General features: G+C 50.1%; 2 protein-coding genes and 1 long non-coding RNA gene across 7 annotated transcripts; all 3 read left to right on the forward strand.

Annotated features, from left to right (window-relative positions):
• Positions 1 to 405: 405 nt before the first annotated feature.
• On the forward strand, positions 406 to 6,173 carry LOC139178942 (uncharacterized). Its single transcript, XR_011563362.1, has 3 exons — positions 406 to 912; positions 5,408 to 5,543; positions 5,788 to 6,173. It is a non-coding gene; the product is annotated as an uncharacterized lncRNA (long non-coding RNA).
• Positions 6,174 to 8,175: 2,002 nt separating this feature from the next.
• Positions 8,176 to 17,360, forward strand: FANCE (FA complementation group E). Of its 5 annotated transcripts, XR_011563363.1 has the most exons (11): positions 8,176 to 8,641; positions 9,905 to 10,520; positions 11,123 to 11,167; positions 11,457 to 11,525; positions 11,816 to 11,959; positions 12,588 to 12,711; positions 12,939 to 13,017; positions 14,381 to 14,447; positions 14,919 to 15,012; positions 15,577 to 15,702; positions 16,801 to 17,360. XR_011563363.1 is itself a non-coding variant. In XM_019986238.2 (10 exons), the coding sequence occupies exons 1-10, from the start codon at positions 8,391 to 8,393 to the stop codon at positions 16,900 to 16,902; spliced, it is 1,623 nt and encodes a 540-aa protein (XP_019841797.1). In that variant the 5' UTR covers positions 8,178 to 8,390; the 3' UTR covers positions 16,903 to 17,359. The 5 variants fall into 5 exon arrangements, 2 of the variants coding, with proteins under 2 accessions (XP_019841797.1, XP_019841798.1); XR_011563365.1 differs by lacking the exon at positions 16,801 to 17,360 and having other exon boundaries at positions 14,385 to 14,447; positions 15,577 to 15,606; XR_011563364.1 differs by lacking the exon at positions 14,919 to 15,012 and having other exon boundaries at positions 8,177 to 8,641; positions 14,385 to 14,447; positions 16,801 to 17,359.
• A 902-nt stretch (positions 17,361 to 18,262) lies between these two features.
• RPL10A (ribosomal protein L10a) lies at positions 18,263 to 20,802 on the forward strand. The gene is made up of 6 exons (XM_019986176.2): positions 18,263 to 18,344; positions 18,700 to 18,774; positions 18,861 to 18,941; positions 19,298 to 19,446; positions 20,122 to 20,294; positions 20,600 to 20,802. The coding sequence occupies exons 1-6, from the start codon at positions 18,340 to 18,342 to the stop codon at positions 20,768 to 20,770; spliced, it is 654 nt and encodes a 217-aa protein (XP_019841735.1). The 5' UTR covers positions 18,263 to 18,339; the 3' UTR covers positions 20,771 to 20,802.
• Positions 20,803 to 25,599: the final 4,797 nt, after the last annotated feature.

Raw genomic sequence — 25,599 nt, forward strand, 5'->3', positions numbered from 1 at the left:
TCTCTCAGCACGATGAGAAACCAGGCTTGGCTTTTATTTCTAGTTTTCTTTTCTTCTTTTTTTTTTTTAAGCAGTAAAGAATGGGATTTCGCTGGCAGCCCAGTGGTTAGGACTCAGTTTTCACTGCTTGGGCCCGGGATTCTTTCCCCAGTAGGGGAACTAAGATCCCCCAAGCCGTGCATATGGCCAAACAAAAAGACATTTAAATCAGGAAAGTAAATTGATATGAATGCCTATTGTTTCTTACATAATTTTTGAAAACATGGGGTTTCTGAAGACACTGAAATGCAGCCCTTGGAGACGGGGTAAAGTTGAGTAGGTTTTCATCTCTTGGGGAGGGTAGGCTTTTATCTAAAAGCTAGAATTAGTTACAATTCCAGGTTCTTAATTTTACCTTCCCAAAGGGTTTATTACACTTGATGTATGCAAAGTATATCTGGATAGAGAGTGGGATAAAAAGACCTAGTCTCTACCTGAGTTTTGTCTGTGAACTCTAATAACTGCCTCAGCAAAGTTACTGAGAACAAACCTGGGCAGAGTCTCAAGGGGGAGGTGTTTGAGCTGGGGATGGAGGAGGAATAAGGACGAAGAGAAAATGGGAGCACTCAGGCAGAGGGAGGTCGAAGTGGGGAAATCCTGGCGGCTGGATACCAGCTGGGAGGGCCGGAAGGGAGCACCCAGGCCCGGGTGCGATAGGAGACAGCATCATGGAGGGTCCATCGCGTGCGAGACATTGCAGGTCACAGACACTGTGAGGCGGGGCTCTAGCTCTCCGCATGTTGCAGACGAAACTGAGGAAAGGCCTGTCGGGCTGAAGTGAGGAAGCGGGGCTTGAAGCCAGGCTTTCTGGCTCCTAGCGCGGACTGGAAGGAATGTGGGGGAGGACACTGATGTGAGAGAAGAAGGGAAACGGTAAGATGATGAGCGCTTCCAGCACCGGCAGCCACAGGACTGGTGTCACGTGAGACCCAGTGAGAGACGCTCATGGAGAATTTGGTCAGATTGGGTGGGGGGCTTTTTATCTTTTGGTCATGCAGCAAGGCTTTTGGGATCTTATTTCCCTGACCAGGGGTTGAACCCACCCCCCTCCATTGGAAGCTCAAAGTCTTACCCACTGGACCACCAGGGAAGTCCCATGGCTGCGTGGGGGGCTTTTGACCACTGTCTGGATGGACGGGTCCCTAATGCTAGCTTTGGTCAAATGGTAAGAAGAGGAAGCGAGGCAGTGATTTTTTTTTTTTTTTTTTTTAACTATTTGTGATTTAAAATCATCACTCTTTTTTTCCTGTAGTTCAGGCAACAATCCTCAAACCTTTGAATGTTTCTGGCTGTTTTATTTTTTTTTAACTAAGAATTCTGCTGAGGATGAAGAGGCGGTTAAAAGATAACATGTAGGGAAACCTCTAATTCTTGAACTTGTACTAAATTTTCTGGGTTTTTTTTTCCTTTAATAGTTTATTCTGTGAATGTCTTACATGCTCAAAATCCATCATTAGAAAATTTAAGAACATATTGATAGAATAGGGTGAAGTGTCTGAAAGGGATTTGATGGAAATAAAGAAATATATAAGGTATTATCATTATTATTAACTTAATCAAACCTGAAAATTTAGGACAAAATGAACTAAGTCATAAGAAATTGTGGTCTTTTTTTTTTTTTTTTTTTGAGACTTGCTGTATGCTTTTATTTTTTGTTTGTTTGTGTTTTTTTGCTTTTTAAATTTTTTTTTCCACCACAGGTGTACATGTGTTCCCCATCCTGGGGAGGGAGGAGGGTTCAGGATGGGGAGGCAGTGATTTAGAGGGACTCCCCAGCTCCAAGCTTGGTGGTCAAAGGGACCCTGCATTCTTGCTGGGACTGTAGGAAGTGGGAAAGACTCAACTGTGCTGGTGTCAAGCAGAGAGTTGGTGATGCAGGAAAAAGGGTACAAATAAAGCACTTTATCTTTTTCTCCCTCTCATCCGTCTTTCTGTGCAAGAAAACGCTGTTCCTACTTAAGCAGATCGTAAGTTACCCGCAAACATTTCCTGTATCTGACCTTTCACAGAGTGAAATTTGAAATCTCAGAAGTGGGAAACTTCTTAATCAAATTTCATTAGCTAGCAATTACCAAATCATAAGGAAATGGCAACCCACTCCAGTATTCTTGCCTGGAAAACCCCATGGACAGAGGAGCCTGGCAGGCTACAGTCCATGGGGTCGCTAAGAGTAGGACTGAGTGACTTCACTTTACTTTACTTAAGACCACCCCTCAGAAGACAGCATTGTTCTAAACTAGTTACAGAGACACACTGTAGGATTATCTGTTCTCCTTCCTTAGATGGTTTTATTGAAACTTAGTTCAAAGAAGGAAAGGAGATTCCCAGAGTCACTCCTGTCCCAAATAGACTCTGGGAATTAAGAGAAAGGTACCACTTAAGACTTGGAGAATTTTGAGCATTACTTTACTAGCGTGTGAGATGAGTGCAACTGTGCAGTAGTTTGAGCATTCTTTGGCATTGCCTTTCTTTGGGATTGGGATGAAAACTGACCTTTTCTAGTCCTGTGGCCACTGCTGAGTTTTCCAAATTTGCTGGCACATTGAGTGCAGCACTTTCACAGCATCACCTTTCAGGATTTGAAATAGCTCCACTGGAATTCCATCACCTCCACTAGCTTTGTTTGTAGTGATGCTTTCTAAGGCCCACTTCACTTCACATTCCAGGATGTCTGGCTCTAGGTGAGTGATCACACCATCGTGATTATCTGGGTTGTGAAGATCTTTTTAGTACCGTTCTTCTGTGTATCCTTGCCACCTCTTCTTAATATCTTGTGCTTCTGTTAGGTCCATACCATTTCTGTCCTTTATCGAGCCCATCTTTGCATGAAATATTCCCTTGGTATCTCTAATTTTTCTTGAAGAGATCTCTAGTCTTTCCCATTATGTTGTTTTCCTCTATTTCTTTGCATTGATCACTGAGGAAAGCTTTCTTATCTCTCCTTGCTATTATTTGGAACTCTCTTTTCAAATGGGAATATCTTTCCTTTTTTCCTTTGCTTTTCACTTCTCTTCTTTTCACAGCTATTTGTAAGGCTTTCTCAGACAGCCATTTTGCTTTTTTTCATTTCTTTTCCATGGGAATGGTCTTGATCCCTGTCTCCTGTACAATGTCACAAACCTCTGTCCACAGTTCATCAGGCACTCTGTCTATCAGATCTAGTCCCTTAAATCTATTTCTCACTTCCACTGTATAATCATAAGGGATTTGATTTAGGTCATACCTGAATGGTCTAGTGGTTTTCCCTACTTTCTTCAATTTAAGTCTGAATTTGCAATAAGGAGTTCATGACCTGAGCCACATTCAGCTCCCCGTCTTGTTTTTGCTGACTATCTAGAGCTTCTCCATCTTTGGCTGCAAAGAATACAATCAATCTGATTTCGGTGTTGACCATCTGGTGATGTCCATGTGTAGAGTCTTCTCTTGTGTTGTTGGAAGAGGGTGTTTGCTATGACCAGTGCATTCTCTTGGCAAAACTCTATTAGCCTTTGCCCTGCTTCATTCCATATTCCAAGGCCAAATTTGCCTGTTACTCCAGGTGTTTCTTGACTTCCTACTTTTGCATTCCAGTCCCCTATAATGAAAAGGACATCTCACATGCTAGTAAAGTAATGCTCAACATTCTCCAAGCCAGACTTCAGCAATACGTGAACTGTGAACTTCCAGATGTTCAAGCTGGTTTTAGAAAAGGTAGAGGAACCAGAGATCAAATTGCCAACATCTGCTGGATCATCGAAAAAGCAAGAGAGTTCCAGAAAAACATCTATTTCTGCTTCATTGACTATGCCAAAGCCTTTGATTGTGTGGATCACAAGAAACTGTGGAAAATTCTGAAAGAGATGGGAATACCAGACCACCTGATCTGCCTCTTGAGAAATGTGTATGCAGGTCAGGAAACAACAGTTAGAACTGGACATGGAACAACAGACTGGTTCCAAATAGGAAAAGGAGTACATCAAGGCTGTATATTGTCACCCTGCTTATTTAACTTATATGTAGAGTACATCATGAGAAATACTGGGCTGGAGGAAGCACAGGCTGGAATCAAGATTGCTGGGAGAAATATCAATAACCTCAGATATGCAGATGACACCACTCTTATGGCAAAAAGTGAAGAGGAACTAAAAAGTCTCTTGATGAAAGTGAAAGAGGAGAGTGAAAAAGTTGGCTTAAAAGTCAACATTCAGAAAACTAAGATCATGGGATCTGGTCCCATCACTTCATGGGAAATAGATGGGGAAACAGTGGAAACAGTGTCAGACTTTACTTTTTTGGGCTCCAAAATCACTGCAGATGGCGACTGCAGCCATGAAATTAAAAGACGCTTACTCCTTGGAAGGAAAGTTTTGACCAATCTAGATGGCATATTAAAAAGCAGAGACATTACTTTGCCAACAAAGGTCCATCTAGTCAAGGCTATGTTTTTTCCAGTAGTCATGTATGGATGTGAGAGTTGGACTGTGAAGAAAGCTGAGCGCTGAAGAATTGATGCTTTTGAACTGTGGTGTTGGAGAAGACTCTTGAGAGTCCCTTGGACTGCAGGGACATCCAACCAGTCCATCCTAAAGGAAATCAGTCCTGGGTGTTCATTGGAAGGACTGATGCTGAAGCTGAAACTCCAATACTTTGGCCACCTGATGCAAAGAGTTGACTCATTGGAAAAAACCCTGATGCTGGGAGGGACTGGGGGCAGGAGAAGAAGGGGATGACAGGATGAGGTAGCTGGATGGCCTCATCGACTCGATGGACGTGAGTCTGAGTGAAGTCCAGGAGTTGGTGATGGACAAGGAGGCCTGGCGTGCTGCGATTCATGGTGTCGCAAAGAGTCAGACACGACTGAGCCACTGAACTGAACTGACCACTTAAGACACTTTACTGCCATCTGCTGGGAAATAACTGTCATTAACATCTACACTTCACTATGATGCTAGTTGTTCAGTCGCTCACTCCAGTCACTAAGTCGTGTCTGATTCTTTGCGACCCCATGGACTGCAGCACGCCAGCCTTCCCTGTCCTTCACAATCTCCTGTGCTTTGTTCAAGCTCATGTCCATTGAGTTGAGGATGCCATCCAACCATCTCATCCTCTGTTGCCTGCTTCTCCTGCCCTCAATCTTTCTCAGCATCAGGGTCTTTTCCAAGGAGTCGGCTCTTCGCATCAGGTGGCCAGAGTATTGGAGCTTCAGCTTCAGCATGAGTCCTTCCAATGAATATTCAGGATTGATTTCCTTTAGGATGATGCCAGAGGTGCCAGCATGGATGTGGCATCTTTGTGCTGTGTACAACTTACCCAGCTTAAAAGTTGGCCCTTGTTCCTGGGTCAACTGGGCTTGAAGGTGATGGTCTTCTCTCTTTCTGCCCTCTCATAGCCAGATTCAATGCCGGTTCTTCATGCGGGGGAATGGCCGCTGCCCTTTCAAATCAGACTGCATTTACCTGCACCAGCTTCCAGATGAGGCCCCGAGTTTTGATCCTCTCTGGCCTGAGAGTATGCAGCTGGCCTCTGTGAGTGAGGTGGTAATAGCAGGGGTATGGAGGTTGGGAAGGCTGCTAGTTAAGCTTTATAATAAATGTCTGATAGATGTTAAACCTACATATGATATCTATGACATTGATGGTGTCTGTGTGGATGTGGTACTTTTGTGCTATGTACAACCTGCCCAACCTATGTGTCAGCCTTGACTCTGGTACCAGGCACGACTAGAGCTGAAGCTGATGGGTTTTCACTTATTTCTTTTTCTACTCCCAGGTGGTGGGCACACCAGTGTTCCTAGGGGGCACCGAGCCAGACGAGGGAGTGTTCTTCATGGACCGTGCCCTGGGTGTGGCTTTCTGGGGTTCAGAACTCCTCCTGGACCCCAATAGTTCTTACAAGTGCCTGCTATAACCAGGATCAATGTGTGGGGGATGGGGCCGAGGGGCAGGGGTTGCCAGGTAGTAGGTATTTCCCCTTTTGGGGCTTGGTAAGGGACGAAAGTAGCAAGCCTTCTACCCTCATGAACTGCAGGAGTGACACAGCTGGGGAACGAAGCGAGGGGGTAGGGTTCTCAATGTCTTGGCAGGGACTTGGTTTTTAACTTTGCTCTTTTGTAAAAGGATTCTGAAGGAAACCAATAAAATGTACCTAAACCATCACTCCTGGTGTCTGAAGAGTCTGCTTATACCTCAGGCGTGCCTGCATCCCAACCAAGGGGTTGCTTCTGCACTTAATCTGTTGCAGTATCACTTGTGATTGGCTTTTGGAAAACTTCACTTTATGCCCATAAGAGAATGAGATAAGAAAGGGCAAATAACAACATAAGTACTACAAAGAAGAGTGGTGTCAGGGATCCCATGAAAGGATCTCGAGTATTCCTTCAGGGATCTTGAACCACACTTTTAGAGAACACTTTTTAAGAACTTTTCTCTCTCATCTCCTTCCCATCAGCTAGAATGCAGACCTTGAAGGGCACGAGCTAGAGCCACTACAAAGTAAAGCTTTCTTTGTTTGTTGAGGGTGGGGAAAGCATTGAAGGTGGTTTAGCATTCTTGGCCCTGCCCACTACTTATCAGGGCCTCCCCAACTCCTTGCCCCCAACGTCATTAGAAGATCAAAAACATCTCCTATGAAGTTAGAACTGATAGCCTGAGAGAGAGGTTCCTGGAAGAAATTTCTTTCCTACTATTTTGGCCTTTGCAAAGCAGGCACTATCTAAGATATCCTCCTTATTCCTTTCCAGTATTGTTCAGTCGCTTCAGTCGTGTCCAGCTCTTTGTGATCCCATGCATTGTAGCTCTCCAGGCTCCTCTGTCTATGGGATTTCCCAGGCACGAATACTGGAGTAGGTTGCCATTTCCTCCTCCAGTGGATGTGCCCAGACACTTGGCAGGTGGATTCTTTACCACTGAGTCACCTGGGAAGTCCAGTCCTATCCAATAGCTCCCTTGAAATCATTTTGGAAAAAATTATAAAACTGACTCTAATGGAAATCTGATACAGCTCAAAATATGCCTATGGCTTCCCATACTATTCAGAGTAAAAGACAAGTTTTCCTCTGGGACCTCACGGCCTCACAAAATCTGGTCTGGTTATCTTTTCAATCTCATCTATTTTTCTCCAGCAGGTGCACTCAGCTCCAGCCAGGCTTCTGCTCAAAGCCTAACCATAACCTTCTTCCCAGAATGGTCTCCTCATAGACCTCTACCTGGCTTCCTTCCGTATCTCCTTTAGATTCAGCTTGCCTGACCACCTATTTAAAACTATCTCACTCTATCTCTGTTCCCTCCTATCACAAACAGTCATTCTATTGTTTACGTATTCAGTTGTCTGTTTCCTCACTTGAGTGTCAGCAACAAAAAGGGCAAGGGTCTTTATTTTGTTCCCTGTATCCTTAGCCCTAGGTGATCAGTAAAAGGCTTATTGATCGAATGGATGTATGCATGGCAGCAGAAGCTGGGAAGACAGAAATACAAGCTGGCACCCAAAGGAGGCTTTATGGGGGTCCTGTGGGGCTCTTCTCCCCTCTGCCTTTATTTCCATCCTCTGCTATGATCCCTCCCTTCGCGGGAAGACTTGCCTCCTCCAGCAGATTTCCCTAAGCTGAAACACTGGGAAATGGAGGCTCTCTTGGTCCTTTATAAACAACCACAGCAAGGACACTTCTTGATCTCTGAGAGGAAGATTACAGTAGCTAGACTTTTTGCTATATAGATAACATTGGATTTTACTGCAACTCCCATTCTCTGGTGTACTTACACATCAAATATTTCTGGAGATGGCTGAAACTCAAATGATAGCAGCTGATGGCCTGTGGAAGAGGTGACGTTACGGTGTTTTATGATCAAATCCTATGCCAAAGCCCAAGATCTACAAGCAACATGGGCGTCAGTTTAAATTAAATAGGTCTGGATTCAGAAGTATTGAATACAACTAACCCTGATATCTGTTCTGTACCTCCGCCCTCATCGCTTACCTGAAGGAAGGTAAGGACCCGCTCCTCCATCAAGCCCTGTCCCACCCAATCTCTTGCATGACCCCGCCTACAAGCCTGTTTCTCTGTAGCCCCGCCCCAACTCTGGCCCCGCCCCATCAGCTGACCGGCAGTCGGCCTTTGCCCCCTCCCCTGCTCGGTTCCTGCTTCCGGCCCGGCGCATCCTGGCCCCGCCCCTTCCGGCTTTCCCCCGCGCCCCGCCCCTAGCCGCACCTCCCGCTTCTTTGCTGACCGCTCGAGTTCCGCGCGCTGGTCGGGTGTCCCCGTGAGCTGAGGAGGGAACTTGGCTGGAGCGGCGCTGTCCTCAGCCTCCCTTTTCCCAGGCCCCGGAGCTGAGGCCCGAAGCCGGACCGCGGGGCGGCGCGACTCCCCGATCCTGGGCATGGAGGCCTTGGAGGCTGAGACCGCTCGGGCTGAGGACGCAGAGCCGGCGGCGCCCTGGGCTCGGCTGGAGGCCCCTGGCCGCCTCCTGCTGCAGGCGTTGCAGGCCGGGCCCGACGGGGCGCGGCGTGGTCTAGGCGTGCTGCGGACACTGAGCGGCCGCGGTGGGGAGCCCTTTGCCTGGGGCGGCGTCCTCGAGGCGCTGTGCCGGGAGGAGCCCGTCGTGGAGGGCCCGGACTGTCGCCTGGAGCTGTAAGTCGTCCGCCCGCGTTCCTCCGGCCCTGTCGGTGCCCTCATCCTCTAGGGTCGTGTGAAGCAGGAGCTGGCGCTACCCGCTGCTCTAGATGTGTTTTTAATCCCCACACACAAATAAAAGGTTTCTTTCCTGCCTCACATAGCCCAAGTGTCTTTGTGTGTGATGACAAATAGCAGAGTCACGTACTGAGAGGTTCAGAAGCGTGAAGGGTGGTGACCCCTGTGAGTTACAGGGACTGCCGAGGGGAGCACAGGGCTGCAGACTAAGCATTACTCAGCGTTCTGGAGTATCATTTTTACATAAAATTTCAGAAAGGTCTTTTTTTTTTCTTGTTTACATAAAACAGGTATGGATCTATTACAGGGTTCAGTTCAGTCACAGTTGGTCCAACTTTTTGCGACCCCATGAACTGCATCATGCCAGGCTTCCCTGTCCATCACCAACTCCTGGAGTTTACTCAAACTCATGTCCATTGAGTTGGTGATGCCATCCAACCATTTCATTCTATGTCGTCCCCTTCTCCCACCTTCAGTCTTTCCCAACATCAGGGTGTTTGCAAATGAATCAGCTCTTCGCATCAGGTGGCCCAAAGTATTGGAGTTTCAGCTTCAGCATCAGTCCTTCCAATGAATGTTAAGAACTGATTTCCTTTAGGATTGCCTGGTTGGATCTATCTGTAGTCCAAGGAACTCTCAAGAGTCTTCTCCAACACCACAGTTCAAAAGCATCAATTCTTCAGCGCTCAGCTTTCTTTATAGTCCAGCTCTCACATCCATACATGACTACTGGAAAAACCATAGCTTTGACTAGACGGACTTTTGTTGGCAAAGTAATATTTCTGCTTTTTAATATGCTGTCTAGGTTGGTCATAGCTTTTCTTCCAAGGAGTAAGCATCTTAATTTCATGGCTGCAATCACCATCTGCAGTGATTTGGAGCCCAAGAAAATAAAGTCTGTCACTATTTCCGTTGTTTCCCCATCTATTTGCCATGAAGTGATGGATTACAGGGTAGGTTCCAATTTTTGAGCTGAAATAGGAGATGTCAAAGAGCAGGGTCTAGTGTAGTGTAGAATAGATGCTCTCTTGTTGAGTGATTTCCATGTTGTCTTCATTTCCATCCACACTGACCCTCAGGTGCTGCCTTCCAGCACTCCCCACCCACTTCTGTCCGGCGCAATGTAGCCTCTAACTCTAGCCAGCCTGCCCTGTGTTCCTTTCAGCGAGATGCTCCTAACGGTGCCCTCCCTCTGCCACCCAGGAAACCACTGCTGCTGCGATTGCCCCCGTTATGCCGGAGAAACCTGATGTCCCTGCTCATGGCTGTTTGGCCATCGCTGCCCGAAAGCAGGCTCCTCCCTGTGCTGCAGGTTGCGAGGCAGGATCCAAGTCCTGACCCTGATCCCTGGCTCCAGGCCCTTGGAGAATTTCTGCAAAGGGATCTGAGTGCTGGCGTCTCCACTGATGGAGCGTCCCCATTGTCTGAAAGGTGCCAGAGACAGCTCCAAGGCCTGTGTAGGCGGCTGGGCCAAGGGGGCAGGAAGTTGAAGTTGCCCCCGACTCCAGATTCTGAAGGAGAAGGAGGGCAGGAGGAGGACAAGGACTCCCAGCAGCCTGGGAAACGCAGGAAGGAGCCAGAGGAAAAGCCTGTCAGTCCTGAGGGGGAGAGGGCCCCCAAAAGGCTCCGGTGTTTGGAAAAGGAAGGTCATGAGGAGAAGAGACCTGAACACGAATCTTTGGAATCCCTGGCTGATGGAGGAGGTGCATCATCCATTACAAACCAGGCTGTCATGGGACCTGAGCCCAGTGAGGCTGGTCAGAGTCTAAAGGATGCTAAGGGCCTACCTGAGAGTTTGGAGTTGCCCAAAGTTATCCAGGTACTAGGGTGAGGTGGCTGCTTTAGAGTGATCTTTTGGAGTGGAGGGTTCATACAGGGCAAAAGCTGGCTGGGACACTGTCCCCTTTGGAATGACTGTAGTCTGCAGAGCAAGGGGAAGGAGGTGGGCTTGAGGGAATGTCGTTTCTGCTCCACAAGCTTCTGAGAAGAGGGTAGGGAAGGGAGGGACTGGAGGTGGGAACCCTTGACCTAATGATCAGTATTGTGAGATCAGGGGTACCGGGAATAGGAAAGGCTCTGGAGCTACCCCTGCCGCCCCACCTTATGGGAAATGGGGGAGTTGTCCCAGCATCCAGCTTGACCTCCCAGCCCAGGGCCTGGTCTAGCCCCATCAGGATGGATGAAAAGAAGACAAGTCTGTTCAGGTGGATTTACATGGGCCCTTGTCTAGTTTGAGTTCTGAAGCACTTTGTAAAGTTTAGGCTTCATGTTCTGGCTCTCTTGAGTCATCTTTGCCCGCTAGCTCCCACTGACCCAGGGCCTTCTCTCAAAGGGGGCTGGGACCTGGCTGGGGCCATGGCCATGACCGGAGGCCATGCTGCATGGGTTGGGGCTTGGCAGTGACTGGGCTCTCCTCTGCAGGACCAGGTTCCCAGGCTGCAGCAGCTGCTCAAGACCCTCGGGAAGGTGACTTGCCCTACCTTGCTCCCTACAGCCCTTCTTCCACCCTTTCCTGGACCCCAGTGGTGCCCAGGGAAGCCCCAGTGCAGCGAGGCACAGCTGTTCAGTGGGGGTAGGGGGTGGGAAATGAAGGTCTCACCATCCGTGTGAAGGCTTTTCTTGGCCCACATATGTTGTTCTAACCCCTGGCAAGTAGCTCTCCAGTAGCACCTTCTGAGGTCCTCACCCCTCCACTCTGCCAATTGACTTGTCACTGAGGGCTCTGCCAGCCCTAACGTGGCATTCGCCCTCTCAGGGGTTGGAAGGACTGGAGGGCACCCCACCGGTTGAGCTGCAGCTTCTCCAGGAGTGCAGTCCTGGCCAGGTGAGTCCAGAAAGCCTGGCTGGCCCCGAGGACACGGTCCCTGTCTCCATTTAAATTTCTGTTCCCCTGCCTCATGTGGGAATTTGGAGAGGGGATTTGGTTGGGTTTTTGTTCTCTCAGGGGCAGGGGTCACCCACAGTGGTTTCTTTTAGCCCTTGGTTCCCATAGGGCAGCTTTCCCATCTTACCTTACCCTGGGGTGTCCTGGTCCCGCCTGTTCTGCCTGCTTGGCTTGAGACAGTTCAGCCAAGACAGGCTGAGTGTCCCGGGACCCTCCCCCGTCCTTGGCAGGTGGACCTGCTGTGTGCCCAGCTGCAGCTCCCGCAGCTCCTGGACACAGGTCTCCTCCAGCTCTGCACCTGGCTGCTGGCCCTGTCACCAGACCTCAGTCTGGGCAATGCCACTGTGCTGACCAGGAGCCTCTTCCTTGGACGGGTAGGTGCTCTGGGACGCACATGAAGGGTCTGGGACTGGTGGGGCGCAGGGAGAGAGTCCGAGCCCTCAGCAGGATGCTAGACGGGGTTCCCAGCCTGGCTCACATCTGGCCTGTCCTGGGTCCCGGGGGCAAGGGAAGGGCATAGACCCCTAGGCCATCTACCTACGGGGCATCTAACTCATCCCTCTTGGGCCCCAGATCCTTACAGAAACTGAAGGGATATGGGAGCTGGGGAAGGGAGCTATGTGTGCTTTCCAACGGGTGGATCCATGTGGGTCCTGGATAAAAGGGCTTTTCTATCACTGTAATGTATGCGTTTGCGTTTAGTTGCTCAGTCTTGTCTGACTCTTTGTGATCCCATGGACTGTAGCCCGCCAGGCTCCTCTGTCCATGGGATTTTCCAGGCAAGAATACTGGAGTGGGTTGCCATTTCCTTCCCCAGGGGATCTTCCTGATCCAGGGATAGAATCTGCAGCTCCTCCTGCCGCATCTCCTGCATTGCAGGCAGATTCTTTAACCGCTGAGCCACTGGGGAAGCCTGGTGTATAAGCTTCTGAAATGAGTCTGATAAACATTTGTTGGAGGGAAGAAGCAATTAATTAATTGTTTCCTCCCCGTTGGCTGTAGATTGTCTCCCTGACTTCCTCAGCCTCCCGCCTGCTCACGACTGCCCTGACCTCCTTCTGTACCAAGTATCCCTATGCGGTCTGCAGAGCCCTCCTTGGCCCCGTGCTCCAAGCCCCAGGAATAGGTAATTTTAGAACAGGCCTCAGGCCCGGTAGCTCTGCCCTCTCTCTTCCCAGCACCCTTCACCTCCCCTGGGTGGTCCTGGCAGGAGTTGGGTATTCAAGGAGTAAAGATACCAGTTGCTTCCCTGACACTGCCGCCTGTAATGAGCTGGGCATTTTGTTCCCTGCCAGCCCCCTCCTCTCCTGCCGTCTTCTCCCAGACTTCTCTCATCTGCTGTCGCCCACTCAGGTCCAGCTCAAACAGAGTTACTGTGTTGCCTTACAAAGGACAAGGCCCTGGAGCCAGATGTGCAGGTTCTAATGCTGGGGTAAGTGACAGGCACCTCTGCTGGCCCCACCCACACCTCCTCCCCCTGGCCAAGCTGCTCTTGGCATTCTGGAATTGGAGCTGACTGGGCACCAGGCCCTGTGCCCAAAAGTGCCTGAAATACAGGCAGTGGCACAGCTGATGCCCGCTCTCACTGACCTGAGCCTGGCTTTGTGCCTTACCACTGTGGGTCCTTGTAAGTTGCCACACCATGTCCCTTCCCCAGCCCAGGGGGCCAGACTTCTGTGCCAGGCGCCCCAGGGAATGTGGAGAAGAGGCTGGTGCTGCTGTGCTTGAGTTCTCAGCATAGTTGGAACATGACATCGTGGTTCAGAGCGCTGGCTCTGGAGTCAGACGGACATGGGTGAAAACCTCAACCTTGCCTTTTATTTTTTTTATCTTTCAACTTTGCCTTTAAATGTGCAAGTTTAATCAGGTTGTTCTATCTCTCTGAGCCTCTGCTTCCACACATTAACTGTGTAGGGTTTTTCTAGATATTAAGTGTGATAATGCACATGAAGACCTCAGCACAGTATTTGGCACCTAGGAAGTGCTCAAATACTGTCATAAAATTGGTGTTAAGTTTGGGCATCAAATTGGGGAGTTAAGATACAGACATGTAGAAATAATGAGTAGGTGAGACCCCATTGGACATCAACATGAAATGTAAAATGCTAAGTATCAAATGAGAAGGGGACAATCTCCAAAAAACCACTAGCCACCTGTCTCCGAGGACTTTCTCTGTGCTTTCAATTCATTACTTCAGTCTGCGTGCAGTCCTGCGCTGCTGCCACCTTAGAGATGGAAAAGCTGAAGCTCAGAGAGGCTGAGGGAGGTGGCCAAAGGCCACAGAGCTACAGCGAGCACAAAAGCCTGGCCTCAGACCCAAGTCTGTGCACCCGGGAAGGGACACTGTTTCCACGTGACATCCTGCCTTTCCCAACAAGCTGAGGACAGGAGGTGCAGCTGGAGTGGACCTCACCTAGGGCTGGGCTCTGCAGGGACGGCTTGCCTTCTCTCAGAAGCCTCACATGTGTCACCTCACCCATCATTGTCATCATCCTCTTCCCTGGGTCGGTCACCCCTTTTTGCTCAGGATGCACTCTCGACTCTTGGTCATTTTTCAGGGAACCATTGTACCTCTCGGCCAAAGCTTCCACTGTCAGCTCCCAGGGGTCTGGGGCCATGGCTTTCCCAGCACTGCAGCAGCGGCTCCTACCTGGCCGCCAGCATCAGGGGCCCTGACTACTTCCTCTGCGGCTGGGGATCTTAGCTGTCCCCGGGGCCTTGCCTTGGGGTAGGAGCAGTAGATCTCCGGGCTTGGTGGGAGGCTGAGCTTTCCTCAATGGGGCCTGTGCTTGCAGACAGATCTTGGAGCTGCCCTGGAAGGAGGAGACTTTCTTGGTGCTGCAGTCACTCCTGGAGCGGCAGGTGAGCAGGCTGCCTTGGGATGGACAAAGAAGCGCTGCTGTGCTGTGGGCGGGCGTGGGGCTCCTGGGCTTCTGACCACTTCAGTGACAGAATGGGCAAGCAGGATGGCAGCCCTCCAGGAGGGTGCCTGTGACACTGGGAGGAGGCTCCTGGGGCTTGAAAGGCCAGGAGCAGAGAGCTGACTGCACGGTGAATCCCAGCTGTGCCTCTTGCTGGCTGTGTGGCCTGGAGGAGGGACTTATTGATGTGTATGTGTAAATTTAATTTATTTTTGAATAGGTAATAGAGTCATATGTTTCCACTTTTGAACTGTATCCTTACAAGGACATAGTGAAAAAATTCCTCCCAGCCACCCAGATTCCCCTCCCCAGGGCTAATCGGTGTTACTAGTCACAGTGGAACCCTCCCAGAGACGCTGTATAAATACAAGGACACATGTTGAAATTTACTCTTCCCCTGCTTTTTACATAGGTTGTAACACACCAAGCTCTAAGCTGTAACACAGAGTGCCCTGTGCTTTGCTTTTTCCATCTAACAGGAATTTTGGCAGTTTTTCCATATACCGGTACATGAATCTGTCTCATTGGTTTATAATGCAAGTAGTTAGCCTCTTTATGCCTCATTTTCCTCATCGGCAAAAGGGGGGTGATGATGGTACCTACCATGTAAAACTGGGGTGAGATTTAAGTGGTATAATTGGGGTAGCATGTCCAGAACGGTACCTAGTGCCTAATAAGTGTTTATTAAGTTATGATTATGAAGAGCTGTTGTTATTATGCAGGCAGGACTCCCTTGGGACCACTCTCTCCTTTTATCTTCAACCACTATGCCAGGCTAAAGATCCTCAGCCTCCCCTTGCTCCTAATCTGAGCCTGTGCAGCAGTGACTACCGCTTTTCTGAGCCCTGTGTGCCAGGCTTTATCTGCATAATAACATTAAATCACTTTCAAAGTCCTCAGAGTTCAGTATTATGAGCCCCATTTTACAGATGTGGAAGCTGAGGCTCAGTCTAGTTGAGTGACCTAAAGCTCAGTTTGGTTGAGGGTTACTTGCTTAGGAAGTGGTAGAGTTGGGGAATTGAATCCAGGGCCCTTTCTTGTGCTATTGCCCCATCTCCTAATGTGTGCAGGTGGAGATGCCCCCTGAGAAGTTCAGTGTGTTGATGGAGAAACTCTGTAAAGAGGGGCCAGTGGCCACCACATCCATGGCCTATGCCAAGCTCCTGCTGACAGTGATGACCAAGTATCAGGCCAACGTGAGTACTGGTAGGGCCACAAGTGTGGGGCTTCCCTGGTGGCTCAGTTGGTAAAGAATCTGCCTGCAATGAGGGAGACCTGGGTTTGATCCCTGAGTTGGGAAGATCCCCTGGAGCAGGGCATGGCAACCCACTCCAGTATTCCTGCTTGGAGAATCCCATGGACAGAGGAGCCTGGCAGGCTGCAGCCCATGGGGTCGCAGAGTCAGACACAACTGAGCAACTAAACACACACAAGGGCAGTTTCTGCTGCTTGATCCTGCCACGAGGGTGTTTGATGTTCGCCAGGGAGAAAACCCTGAGTGTAACAGGGAAACCACAAGTTCAAGTCCAAGAATAGGGGAGTGAGGCTGCTTAGGAGTTCGTTCATCCAGCCAACACTGCTATAGGCCAGGTGCTTTCTGAGGCATTAGGAATCAACAATCACAATATCACAGTTTCTGTCCTGGACTTGACCTCTGCACCAGCACCTACTGGGCTAGTGAGAGGGGAGAGAAATGATAAACAGATCATTGTAATAACTGTTAGCAGCCAGGTGAAGGTAAGCACAGGGCATCTGATGGCAGAGGAAAAGGGGGCAACTAAACTTTGTTTGTCGTGGAAATTGGTACAGGCTTCCTGACTCTTAAAGGATGGGTGGTAGTTAAAGGCCAAGGTGGAGAAAAAGGCATTCCAGCCAAATAAACTGTGTAAGCACTGAATGTCCGAGGGGATCTGCAGGTAGGTCATTGTAGCTGAGGCCTAAAAACCCAGGAGTGGATGGTCGTGGGAGAGAAGGTTAGAGAGCTAAAAGACTAAGCTGATACTTGTAGCCCCTGCTATGTTCCAGGCATCCTTCTAAGCCCTTTATATATGTGAACTTGGTACTAGTCCTGTGAGAACTAGTCCTATGAGAAGATACTATTATTGGCTCCATTTTATAGATGAGCATCTCCTGGTCATGGTAGCATCTAATGGAAGTTAGATTTCTCAGGGAGTCATCTCCAATCATCCTTGGGGCCTGGATTTCTCTCTTCTAACTAACAGAGCCCAGGGGCGGGATAGGGGAGAGAAGGGATCAGCTGCTGGAGTCCTGATACGATTCATCCTTCTCTCCAGATCACTGAGCCCCAGAGGCTGGGCCTGGCTGCAGCTGTGGAACTCAACACCACTTTCCTGAGGAAGTCCCTGCAGGCTGCTCTGAGACATCTGACCCCCTGACTGTCCACCAGAGGACCACCCTCCCGAAGCTCCCTCACCGACTTCCTGAGGGACACTTCTGCCCTCAGCTCCTCACCCTGCCTCTTGCCTGGGGGTCAGGGCTGAACCTGGCCATCCCAGCGATCAACTGCCTCCCTGCTCCAGGCTGCAGAGGGGCTGGCAGGAAGGGACTGGGGCTACATGATCTGCATTACCGAGGGCTCCTGACCCTGGGCTCCCTCCTTGTCACTTCTGGGGACAGACACCGTTAAGATAGGCCTCAGCAGGGTCATAGCAGACCCAGAGTGGACAACGATGACACTCCAGGAGCCCCAGGGACATGTGCTCAGCACAGATCTCCTGTGCTCAAGTGTATATGTGATGATCCTCTGTGTTCTTGTTTCTGACTTGAATAATTTATCAATGGTATTTCATTAAGAAAAAAAAGAGAGAGAGAGGTTCAACAATGTCTTATTAGAAGCAGTGCCTGTCTTCCTACTAACTCTTGTTATTTGTTGAAACCAGCCCACACCACCCCCCACCCCCTGCCCCACCCTGCTTAGTGACAGGGGGCATCTTTCTCCTTGTGGGCCAGGTGGTAGAGTTCTGAGGTTTATTCACATTCTGTGGGACAGATCACGTGTGATACCACGCACCTGAGCCCTGTCAGAGCGGTCTGTGGAGTGGGTGAGACTGGGCATGCCACACTGCGGGAGAGGGCTTGAGGGCGGGAGTGACTCAGCCTGGAGTTGGGGAAGGCTTTGGGGCAGATGGCCTTTGGGGAGGGATCTGAAGAGCTCCTGGGGTTACGGTGAGCAGTCTGCTGGACAGAAGAGGCAGAGAGTGTGCAGTATGTGGGCGCGTCTGTCCTACATCTCTATATTCCCACAGCACTTAGCGAGGCGCCCTTGCTCACAGTAAACAACCTATAGATGTTCCTGAATCAACTGTCAGGTGTAAGTTCATCACAAAACCTTCCTTGAGGCCTCCCCGCTGCAGGCTCTGAGCGGCCAAGAAAGAAACTTTTAGTAAAGCCTGCTTTTGAGACGTGAAACAGGTTCGCAAGGCAGGAGGAAGTGCGCGCCGGAGGTCTAAGAGACAAAAATGGTGGGGGGTCTGTCTGCATCCTCTCAGCGGCTGTCAAGGGTGCGATGCCCAGCAGTGTGACTACTGCGGTTCGATCCCTGGCCCTAGCCTCTTCCCTAAGGGCCTGGCAGAGTCTGGTGCCACGGGGCGCGCGGCTGGGGTCTTCCCAAGCGAGTCTAGCGGTACAAGGCACGTCGGTGGCGCCCCTCAGTGGCCGCAGGTGGCGGCGCTCCCCGGGATTGAGCCACCAGACTGACTACACTCAGGAGAAAAGCCGCGGGAACAGACATCTCTCGCGAGAACAAGGATCTTATTTGGGCGCATGCGCGAGCGGCATTTCTCTCTTTTCCGGTTATCGCGGCGTAGGGAACTATGAGGTTGGTGTTGCTTAGTCGTGCTATCCACGTTCATCCGCGCCTCTGGACGCCCTCGTGGGGAAGGAAACATTGCGGGCAGAAGCCCCGGGAGTTCTTGCCCCTGCTTCGTTGAGGGGCATTTCTTGTCAGGCTTCGGCCTGCGGGCCTGGCGTTCGAGTTGGCGCGCCAAGGCCGGTCTCCAGTAGGGTCTCTCTTCCCCGGGGTTGGTCCTTGGGCCCGAGTCGCTCCACTTGGGTGTCCAGAAACCCCCGGGGAGTAATCTCTAGGCAGCCCCCGCGCCCGAGGCTTCTGACACCCCCGGGGGTTGGTGCCCGGCTCCCGGGCTCTGACCGCTTGTCTTGCTTGTTTCTTGCAGCAGCAAAGTCTCCCGCGACACCCTCTACGAGGCGGTGCGGGAAGTCCTGCACGGGAATCAGCGCAAGCGCAGAAAGTAAGCGCCGGCCTCGGGGAGAGCCGCTTTGGGGAAAGCCGCTGGAGGCTTGTTATAACTTCGTTAACTTTTTTTTTTTTTTTAAGGTTTTTGGAGACGGTGGAGCTTCAGATCAGCCTGAAGAACTATGACCCTCAGAAGGACAAACGCTTCTCGGGCACCGTCAGGTTGGCACCGTTCCGATCCCACCCAGCCCTCAGTGCCCCCGCGCTGCCCTGTCTCCTCCCTTGTGGCTCCAGTGGAGCTCGAGGCGGCCGGGCGCGTGCGGCACTGAAGTGCCCGGGTAGTTCAGACCCCCTGCTCCGGGCAGACGTGGCTGGACGGACCCCCACCCTGGGTCTTAAAAGAAGAGGGGAGGCGTGGGGAGGCTTTGGCCGAGCCCGCCGGCTAGTTTGAGAAGCCAGACTAGCTGTTGGTGAATGTGGACGGCTCTGGGTAAGGCTCAGTGGTCCCAGACCCTTTCACCTTCAGCCTCGGTAGCTTAGGGCTGGATGTGACCTATCCTGTCCCCCCCAAAATGCAGGCTTAAGTCCACTCCCCGCCCCAAGTTCTCCGTGTGTGTCTTGGGGGACCAGCAGCATTGTGATGAGGCCAAGGCTGTGGATATCCCCCACATGGACATCGAGGCGCTGAAAAAACTCAACAAGAATAAGAAACTGGTCAAGAAGCTGGGTGAGTGCCTGGTGTGGTAAATAGGTGGGGTACAGTGACTGCAGATCTCTTGGGAGTGGTAGAACATAGGGGTATTTCTGCTATTCGGATTTTAAAATGAAGGGGTAGAGTCATGACCAAGCATCTGCTGTGCTTGGCCAACTGGAAATTGAAACTTAGCCATGTGAAAAATTAATTTTTTTGCTTTGAGGGTTATTTTTAAGGGAACAAGGCCAGGTAGTGGTTCTTTGCTAAGCAGGTGAGCTCTGTCAAATTGACAGGTTAGGTGCTAGTGCCTTCTGCGTTGGAATTTCTATTTAGAGCTCCTATTGTTTCATTTTAATCTTTATGCTCTATGATTGGAGTGTTTTACAGATGAACAGGTTCTTCAGTTGGGTGACTAGAAAGTAGGAAGGTGGGATTTGAAACCAAGCAGTCTTAATTAGAGTGAGCCTTTTTCATTGCAACATGGATTGTGAGTCAGTGTGGACTTCTGGCACCTGGTTTCATGTGGATATTTGGCCAGTAAAAGTCCAGAGGATGGAGCTCCTACTGCCCTGAGGAGAGGATGCAGAAGACTTGGTAGCTGTGGAAAGGGTAGAGTGCTGATGGAGGCCACTTCTGTGGTTGGGTCACAGAGCTCTGTTGAGAGTTGTCTTGAGGGGCCAGGTCCTAATGGCTTTTTCTCTCTACCAGCCAAGAAATATGATGCCTTTTTGGCTTCAGAGTCTCTGATCAAGCAGATCCCCCGAATCCTGGGCCCGGGCCTGAACAAGGCTGGCAAGTTCCCTTCCTTGCTGACCCACAATGAGAACATGGTGGCCAAAGTTGATGAAGTGAAGTCCACGATCAAGTTCCAGATGAAGAAGGTGAGGTGGTCTGGCTGGTTGCACAGATTAAACAGTGGTGGTGGTGGCAGGGCCTTGCAGTTTACCCACATTCTGTGTGTAGAAGCCCTGGTTTGCATTTCTGTGGATTCTTGGGACTTGTGACAGTCACTTACAGGATTGAAGGTTTTCAAATAGCTCCGGTCTTCTAGGTCTGAGGGCAAAGCACTGCTTATTAGGGCACTGGAAGGGGGTGGAATGGGCCATCTGGCTTGTAGATGAGCCCACTCTCCACAGTTGGTTTCTTTGAATCAGGCCACCAACCTGATTTGACCTTCTCCCCACAGGTGCTGTGTCTGGCAGTGGCTGTTGGCCACGTGAAGATGACAGATGATGAGCTTGTGTACAACATCCACTTAGCTGTCAACTTCCTGGTGTCATTGCTCAAGAAAAATTGGCAGAACGTCAGGGCCTTGTACATTAAGAGCACCATGGGCAAGCCCCAGCGTCTGTACTAAGGCACAGCTTAATAAACCATACTAAACCATCAGCCGTGTCTTCTGTGGCTTTGGGGAGGGAGGGAGGGAGGCGCTTTGCTACCCTGCACTGATGAGCCAGTGATGGGTAGCCATTTAGTACAAACCAGAGAAGGCCTTTCTGCCCTCAAAATCATGGAGTAATGCTGAAACTTCTTAAAACCACCTTTATCTACTTGTGTACAAGGTGATAAGTGGCTAAGTCATGTCTAAACCCTTTGAGACCCCATGGACTGCAGCATGCCAGGCTTCCCTGTCCTTCACCATCTCCTGGAGCTTGCTCAAACTAATGGCCATTGATTCGGTGATGCCATCCAACCATCTCTTCCTCTCACCCACTTCTGCTCTCAGTCTTTCCTAGCATCAGGGTATTAACCAAAGGGATTTGTCATTTTGGCTTAGGTTGTAACTATTACACCTAGTCATCTGGTGAGCATTTAATTTTGGTTCTCAATGTGATAGTCCTGACTTGCTCCTCTGGTAATACAGTTAGTGATAAAACACCTAGGCCTGTTAACAGTGTTGCCAGTAGGTGTGGAGGGGGGAAAGCTGGCTACAACCAACGAGTTCAATTTCACTGAAAGGAAAAAGTTTTATTCCTAGTATAGGGTTGGCCAAAAGGTTCACTTTGGGTCTTGTAAGCTAGCACAGAAAAAAAGGAGTTCCCTGTAACTCAGATGGTAAAGAATCTTACTGCAATGCCTGGATCAGGAAGATCCCCTGGAGAAGGAAATGGCAACCCACTCCCAGCATTCTTGCCTGGAAAATCCCATGGACGGAAGAGCCTGGGAGGCTACAGTCTATGGGGTCTCAGAGTTGGACAGTGACTAACAGAACAAACTTTGGCCAACTCAAGGAAAATGGGAGCAAACTAAAGCTTGTAAAGTTAACTCCCACTGAAAGCTGGGAGTTAAGTGATTTAGGGGATTTTCTGAAGCTGTGTGGTTTTTGTTATCCAAAGAAAAAAGGCAACACGGGGAAAATTTATGATTTGGTAGCTAGAGGAATAGAGTATGAAAGATAGTTCACAAGTGACTACATTTTCTGTCCTGTCTCTTATAAAGGTAAGTATAGCAAAAGGAAAACGTTTCAGAAAACGAAGATCGTGGCATCTGGTCCCATCACTTCATGGGAAATAGAAGGGGAAACAGTGTCAGACTTTATTTTTTGGGGCTCCAAAATTACTGCAGATGGTGATTGCAGCCATGAAATTAAAAGACGCTTACTCCTTGGAAGAAAAGTTATGACCAACATAGATAGCATATAGAAAAGCAGAGACATTACATTGCCAACTAAGGTCCGTCTAGTCAAAGCTATGGTTTTTCCTGTGGTCATGTATGGATGTGAGAGTTGGACTGTGAAGAAGGCTGAGCGCCAAAGAATTGATGCTTTTGAACTGTGGTGTTGGAGAAGACTCTTGAGAGTCCCTTGGACTGCAAGGAGCTCTGACCAGTCCATTCTGAAGGAGATCAGCCCTGGGATTTCTTTGGAAGGAATGATGCTAAAGCTGAAACTCCAGTACTTTGGCCACCTCATGCGAAGAGTTGACTCATTGGAAAAGACTCTGATGCTGGGAGGGATTGGGGGCAGGAGGAGAAGGGGACGACAGAGGATGAGATGGCTGGATGGCATCACTGACTCGATGGACGTGAGTCTGAGTGAACTCCGGGAGTTGGTGATGGACAGGGAGGCCTGGTGTGCTGCGATTCATGGGGTCGCAAAGAGTCGGACACGACTGAGCGACTGAACTGAACTGATAGCAAAAGGTATGAGAGGGATTAGGTGAAGGCCAGCAAGCCTCCCGTATTGGAGAAGGAAATGGCAACCCACTCCAGTGTTCTCTCCTGGAGAATCCCAGGGACAGAGGAGCCTGGTAGGAGGCTGTCTATGGGATCGCACGGAGTCGGACATGACTGAAGCGACTTGGCGGCGGCAGCAGCAGCAAGCCTCCATAAGGCGGGCCCCAAGTGCACCTTCGGTGGCCAATTCTGAGAGAATGATTACAGCCTGTGAGATGAAAGCAAATCACTTCTGGGAGACCAACTGTGCCAGCAGCTGTGCTGTCATGAGCAGCATCACAGCAAAGCTAGGGCTTCCCAGAGGAGGTTCCTGTGACCAGCTGCATATAATTTGTGGGGTGCGAGACCAGACTGGGCTGAGGCCCCCACTGCCTGAGTGAATCCCAGCTCTACCACTCAGAAACGATGGGTACCTACTGAGCCAGCCTCGTCCAGAAAGCTCATCTGAAAGTGGAGCTGAAGAAGGTACCTACTAAAAGCATGATGTGCTTTGCACAGTGCCAGGCACTTGGTACTCAAACAGCGGTTATAAAATGGTAATTAGGCATAACTACGTACATGTGTGTTCTAGACCTGGCGCATAAATACCTGCTTGTCTGGCTCAGCTGGCTGTAGGACAGATGGAATGGAGGTCGTCCTGAGGACAGCTGTTTCATCAATGGTGATGCGTGGGGAGAACAAGGTGCCTTGAGAATCAGTTGCACCCTCGTGCCCCTCCCCACCAGCCACTCTGTCTTGCTGTGCCACGTGTGGGATTTTAGTTCCCCACAGGGGATCCCCACCAGGGATCTAACCCAAGCCCCCTGTGGTAGAAGCGCCAAGTCTTAATAAAAATAGTTATGGAAACTCTATGGGTAGGTTTTGGAAATTCTTGGAAATTTGAGTCTTACTGGATTACTGATTTGCATCACCTGGATTTAAAAATTAAGCCCTCCAGAGGCCCATAGCACCACACTAGAGAGCAAAGAGTGGGAGGCAGGACGGGAAAGCAGACTGATTTGATTATAAGTGACAGCCCAGCTATCTTAGCCAAGCCCAGCCTCTAGGATGACTCTAGACTAAAGCCTAGTGTGCACCTGAGTTAGAAATCTGGGGGCCCCAGTTCTCCAGCATTTGCTGTTATTGTTTAGTCACTAAGTTGTGTCCAACTCTTTTGCGACCCCATGGACTGTAGCCGTCCAGGTTCCTCTGTCCATGGGATTCTCCAGGTAAGAATACTGGAATGGGTTGCCATTTCCTTCTCCAGGGGATCTTCCCAAACCAGAGACTGAAGCCGTGTCTCTTGCATTGGCAGGTGGATTCTTTACCACTGAGCCACCTGAGAAGCTAGTGTTGGTTCTAGAGGGAAATTGAGAGCCCCACAGAAACCTCATGACAGCGCTCAGGCTTTGTGGACCTGGCAAAATGATGGCCCACCTGCATCTTCCCTAAGGACATGGGAACGGGAACAGGGGGCAGGACTACTGGCCTCTCTGGGTCCCTGCTCTCCTGGCCTTTCCTTACAGCTTCCCACAGAACCCCAGGCAGGGAGAGCTACCTCTAGGAGAGAGTCCTAGGTTTTGGGTTCATAAAACCCACCTTCTTATCAAGTTCCTTCAATATTTTGAGACCTCAGAACTATGTAATTTTCACCCACCCTGAATCGGTTGCATTTGTATGTGGGAGTGGGGGTGGCAAGTGAGGAGGGCAGTCGAATTTCACTTCTTGAGTTTTCATGAGACTTACATTATTCTAATAGAAATTACCTGGAGGCTGTTTACTCCAGGAGCCTGAAGGCAATAACCCACGTGAGGATGATTCAAGCACCCAAGAGATATATTCACCTATTAGTAGAGATTGGATTTTGTATCCAGCCCTAGGCCTAGCACAAGGCAGGTTTCTCATAAACCAATTTCTGTCTGCAGGACACCCTTCCATCTGGCTGGGGCTCCAGGCACCCTCCCCATCTTGTGAGCAACAGTCTCGGGTCCCACCGATGCCGTGGACCAAGACAAGAGGCCACCTGATTATTTAATAGTATACTAGGTGGCTAGGCTTGAAGTCAGAAGACCAGGTTCAAATCCTGGTGTTGCCACTGACAGCTGAGTGAGAACATTTAACCTCTTCTGTTTCCCCATCGCAAAATTGGAAGTTGGGCCAGAATGATCTAGAAACTAGATTTCAGTGTAGGGTTGCCAGATTTAGCAAATGAAAATACAGGATACCCAGTTAAATTTGAGTCTTTTTTTTTTTTTGGCCACACCATGCGGCACACGGGATCTTACTTTCCTGACCAGGGATTGAACCCCTGCCCCCTGCACTGGGAACACAGGACCTCAAGAGAAGTCCCTAAATTTGAATTTTGGATAAACAGCTGTCCACTGAGTTCCCCATCTCCTCACCCCCTCTCCCCCCACACTGTGGTCCCAGCTGTGTGAGCACAGGAGAGCTCAAAGGGGAGAGGTTTTCCAGGCACAGAACAGGTTGGAATCCGGCTGCCCCCAGCGAGCAGCCACCCACTTGGGGAGCACTCACTTCCCTGAGGTTCTTTCCTCACGTGTGGGGTGCGGATGGGATGGTAAAACCCGTAGTGGCCCCTATGGACTGTGGGGATTTGACAGGGGCCCCATCTCAGTACTGAAGTCACCTGTGGCAAGTCACCGCATTAAAGAGATGCTGCAACACAGGGCTCAGGCCAGCGCTGGTCACACTTCCGTGCTCAACTCATGGGGTGGGGGGGGTGGCAAGAGAAAGGTTGGAGTCGGCAAAGCTTTCACAAGACCCTTGAATCATGTCTATTCTTTTAATGATACTTTTTTTTTTAATCTTTTGGCCACACCCCGTGGTACGTGGGATCTAGCTCCCAGACCAGGGATTGAATCACACCCCCTGTATTGGCAGCGCAGAATCTCAACCACTGGACCACCCAGGAAGTCCCAATACATACCTATTTTAAGTGTGGATAGAATTGGGTCCCACCCCCCACCCCAGCGGAGACAGGGCACACACCACACAACCACCCGGGCACACAAC

The sequence above is a fragment of the Bos indicus genome, chromosome 23 (genome assembly GCF_029378745.1).
Source record: "Bos indicus isolate NIAB-ARS_2022 breed Sahiwal x Tharparkar chromosome 23, NIAB-ARS_B.indTharparkar_mat_pri_1.0, whole genome shotgun sequence".
NCBI classification, from domain to species: Eukaryota; Metazoa; Chordata; class Mammalia; order Artiodactyla; family Bovidae; genus Bos; species Bos indicus.

Bases quoted from the DNA above. Each gene is read 5' to 3' on its own strand.
- RPL10A (XM_019986176.2), top strand. The intron at 18,775-18,860 runs GTAAGCGCCGGC...TTTTTTTTTAAG, and splicing joins AATCAGCGCAAGCGCAGAAA to GTTTTTGGAGACGGTGGAGC. The intron at 19,447-20,121 runs GTGAGTGCCTGG...TCTCTCTACCAG, and splicing joins GAAACTGGTCAAGAAGCTGG to CCAAGAAATATGATGCCTTT.
- FANCE (XM_019986238.2), top strand. From the start codon at position 8,391: ATGGAGGCCTTGGAGGCTGAGACCGCTCGGGCTGAGGACGCAGAGCCG. The intron at 11,526-11,815 runs GTGAGTCCAGAA...CGTCCTTGGCAG, and splicing joins AGGAGTGCAGTCCTGGCCAG to GTGGACCTGCTGTGTGCCCA. The intron at 12,712-12,938 runs GTAATTTTAGAA...TCGCCCACTCAG, and splicing joins GCTCCAAGCCCCAGGAATAG to GTCCAGCTCAAACAGAGTTA.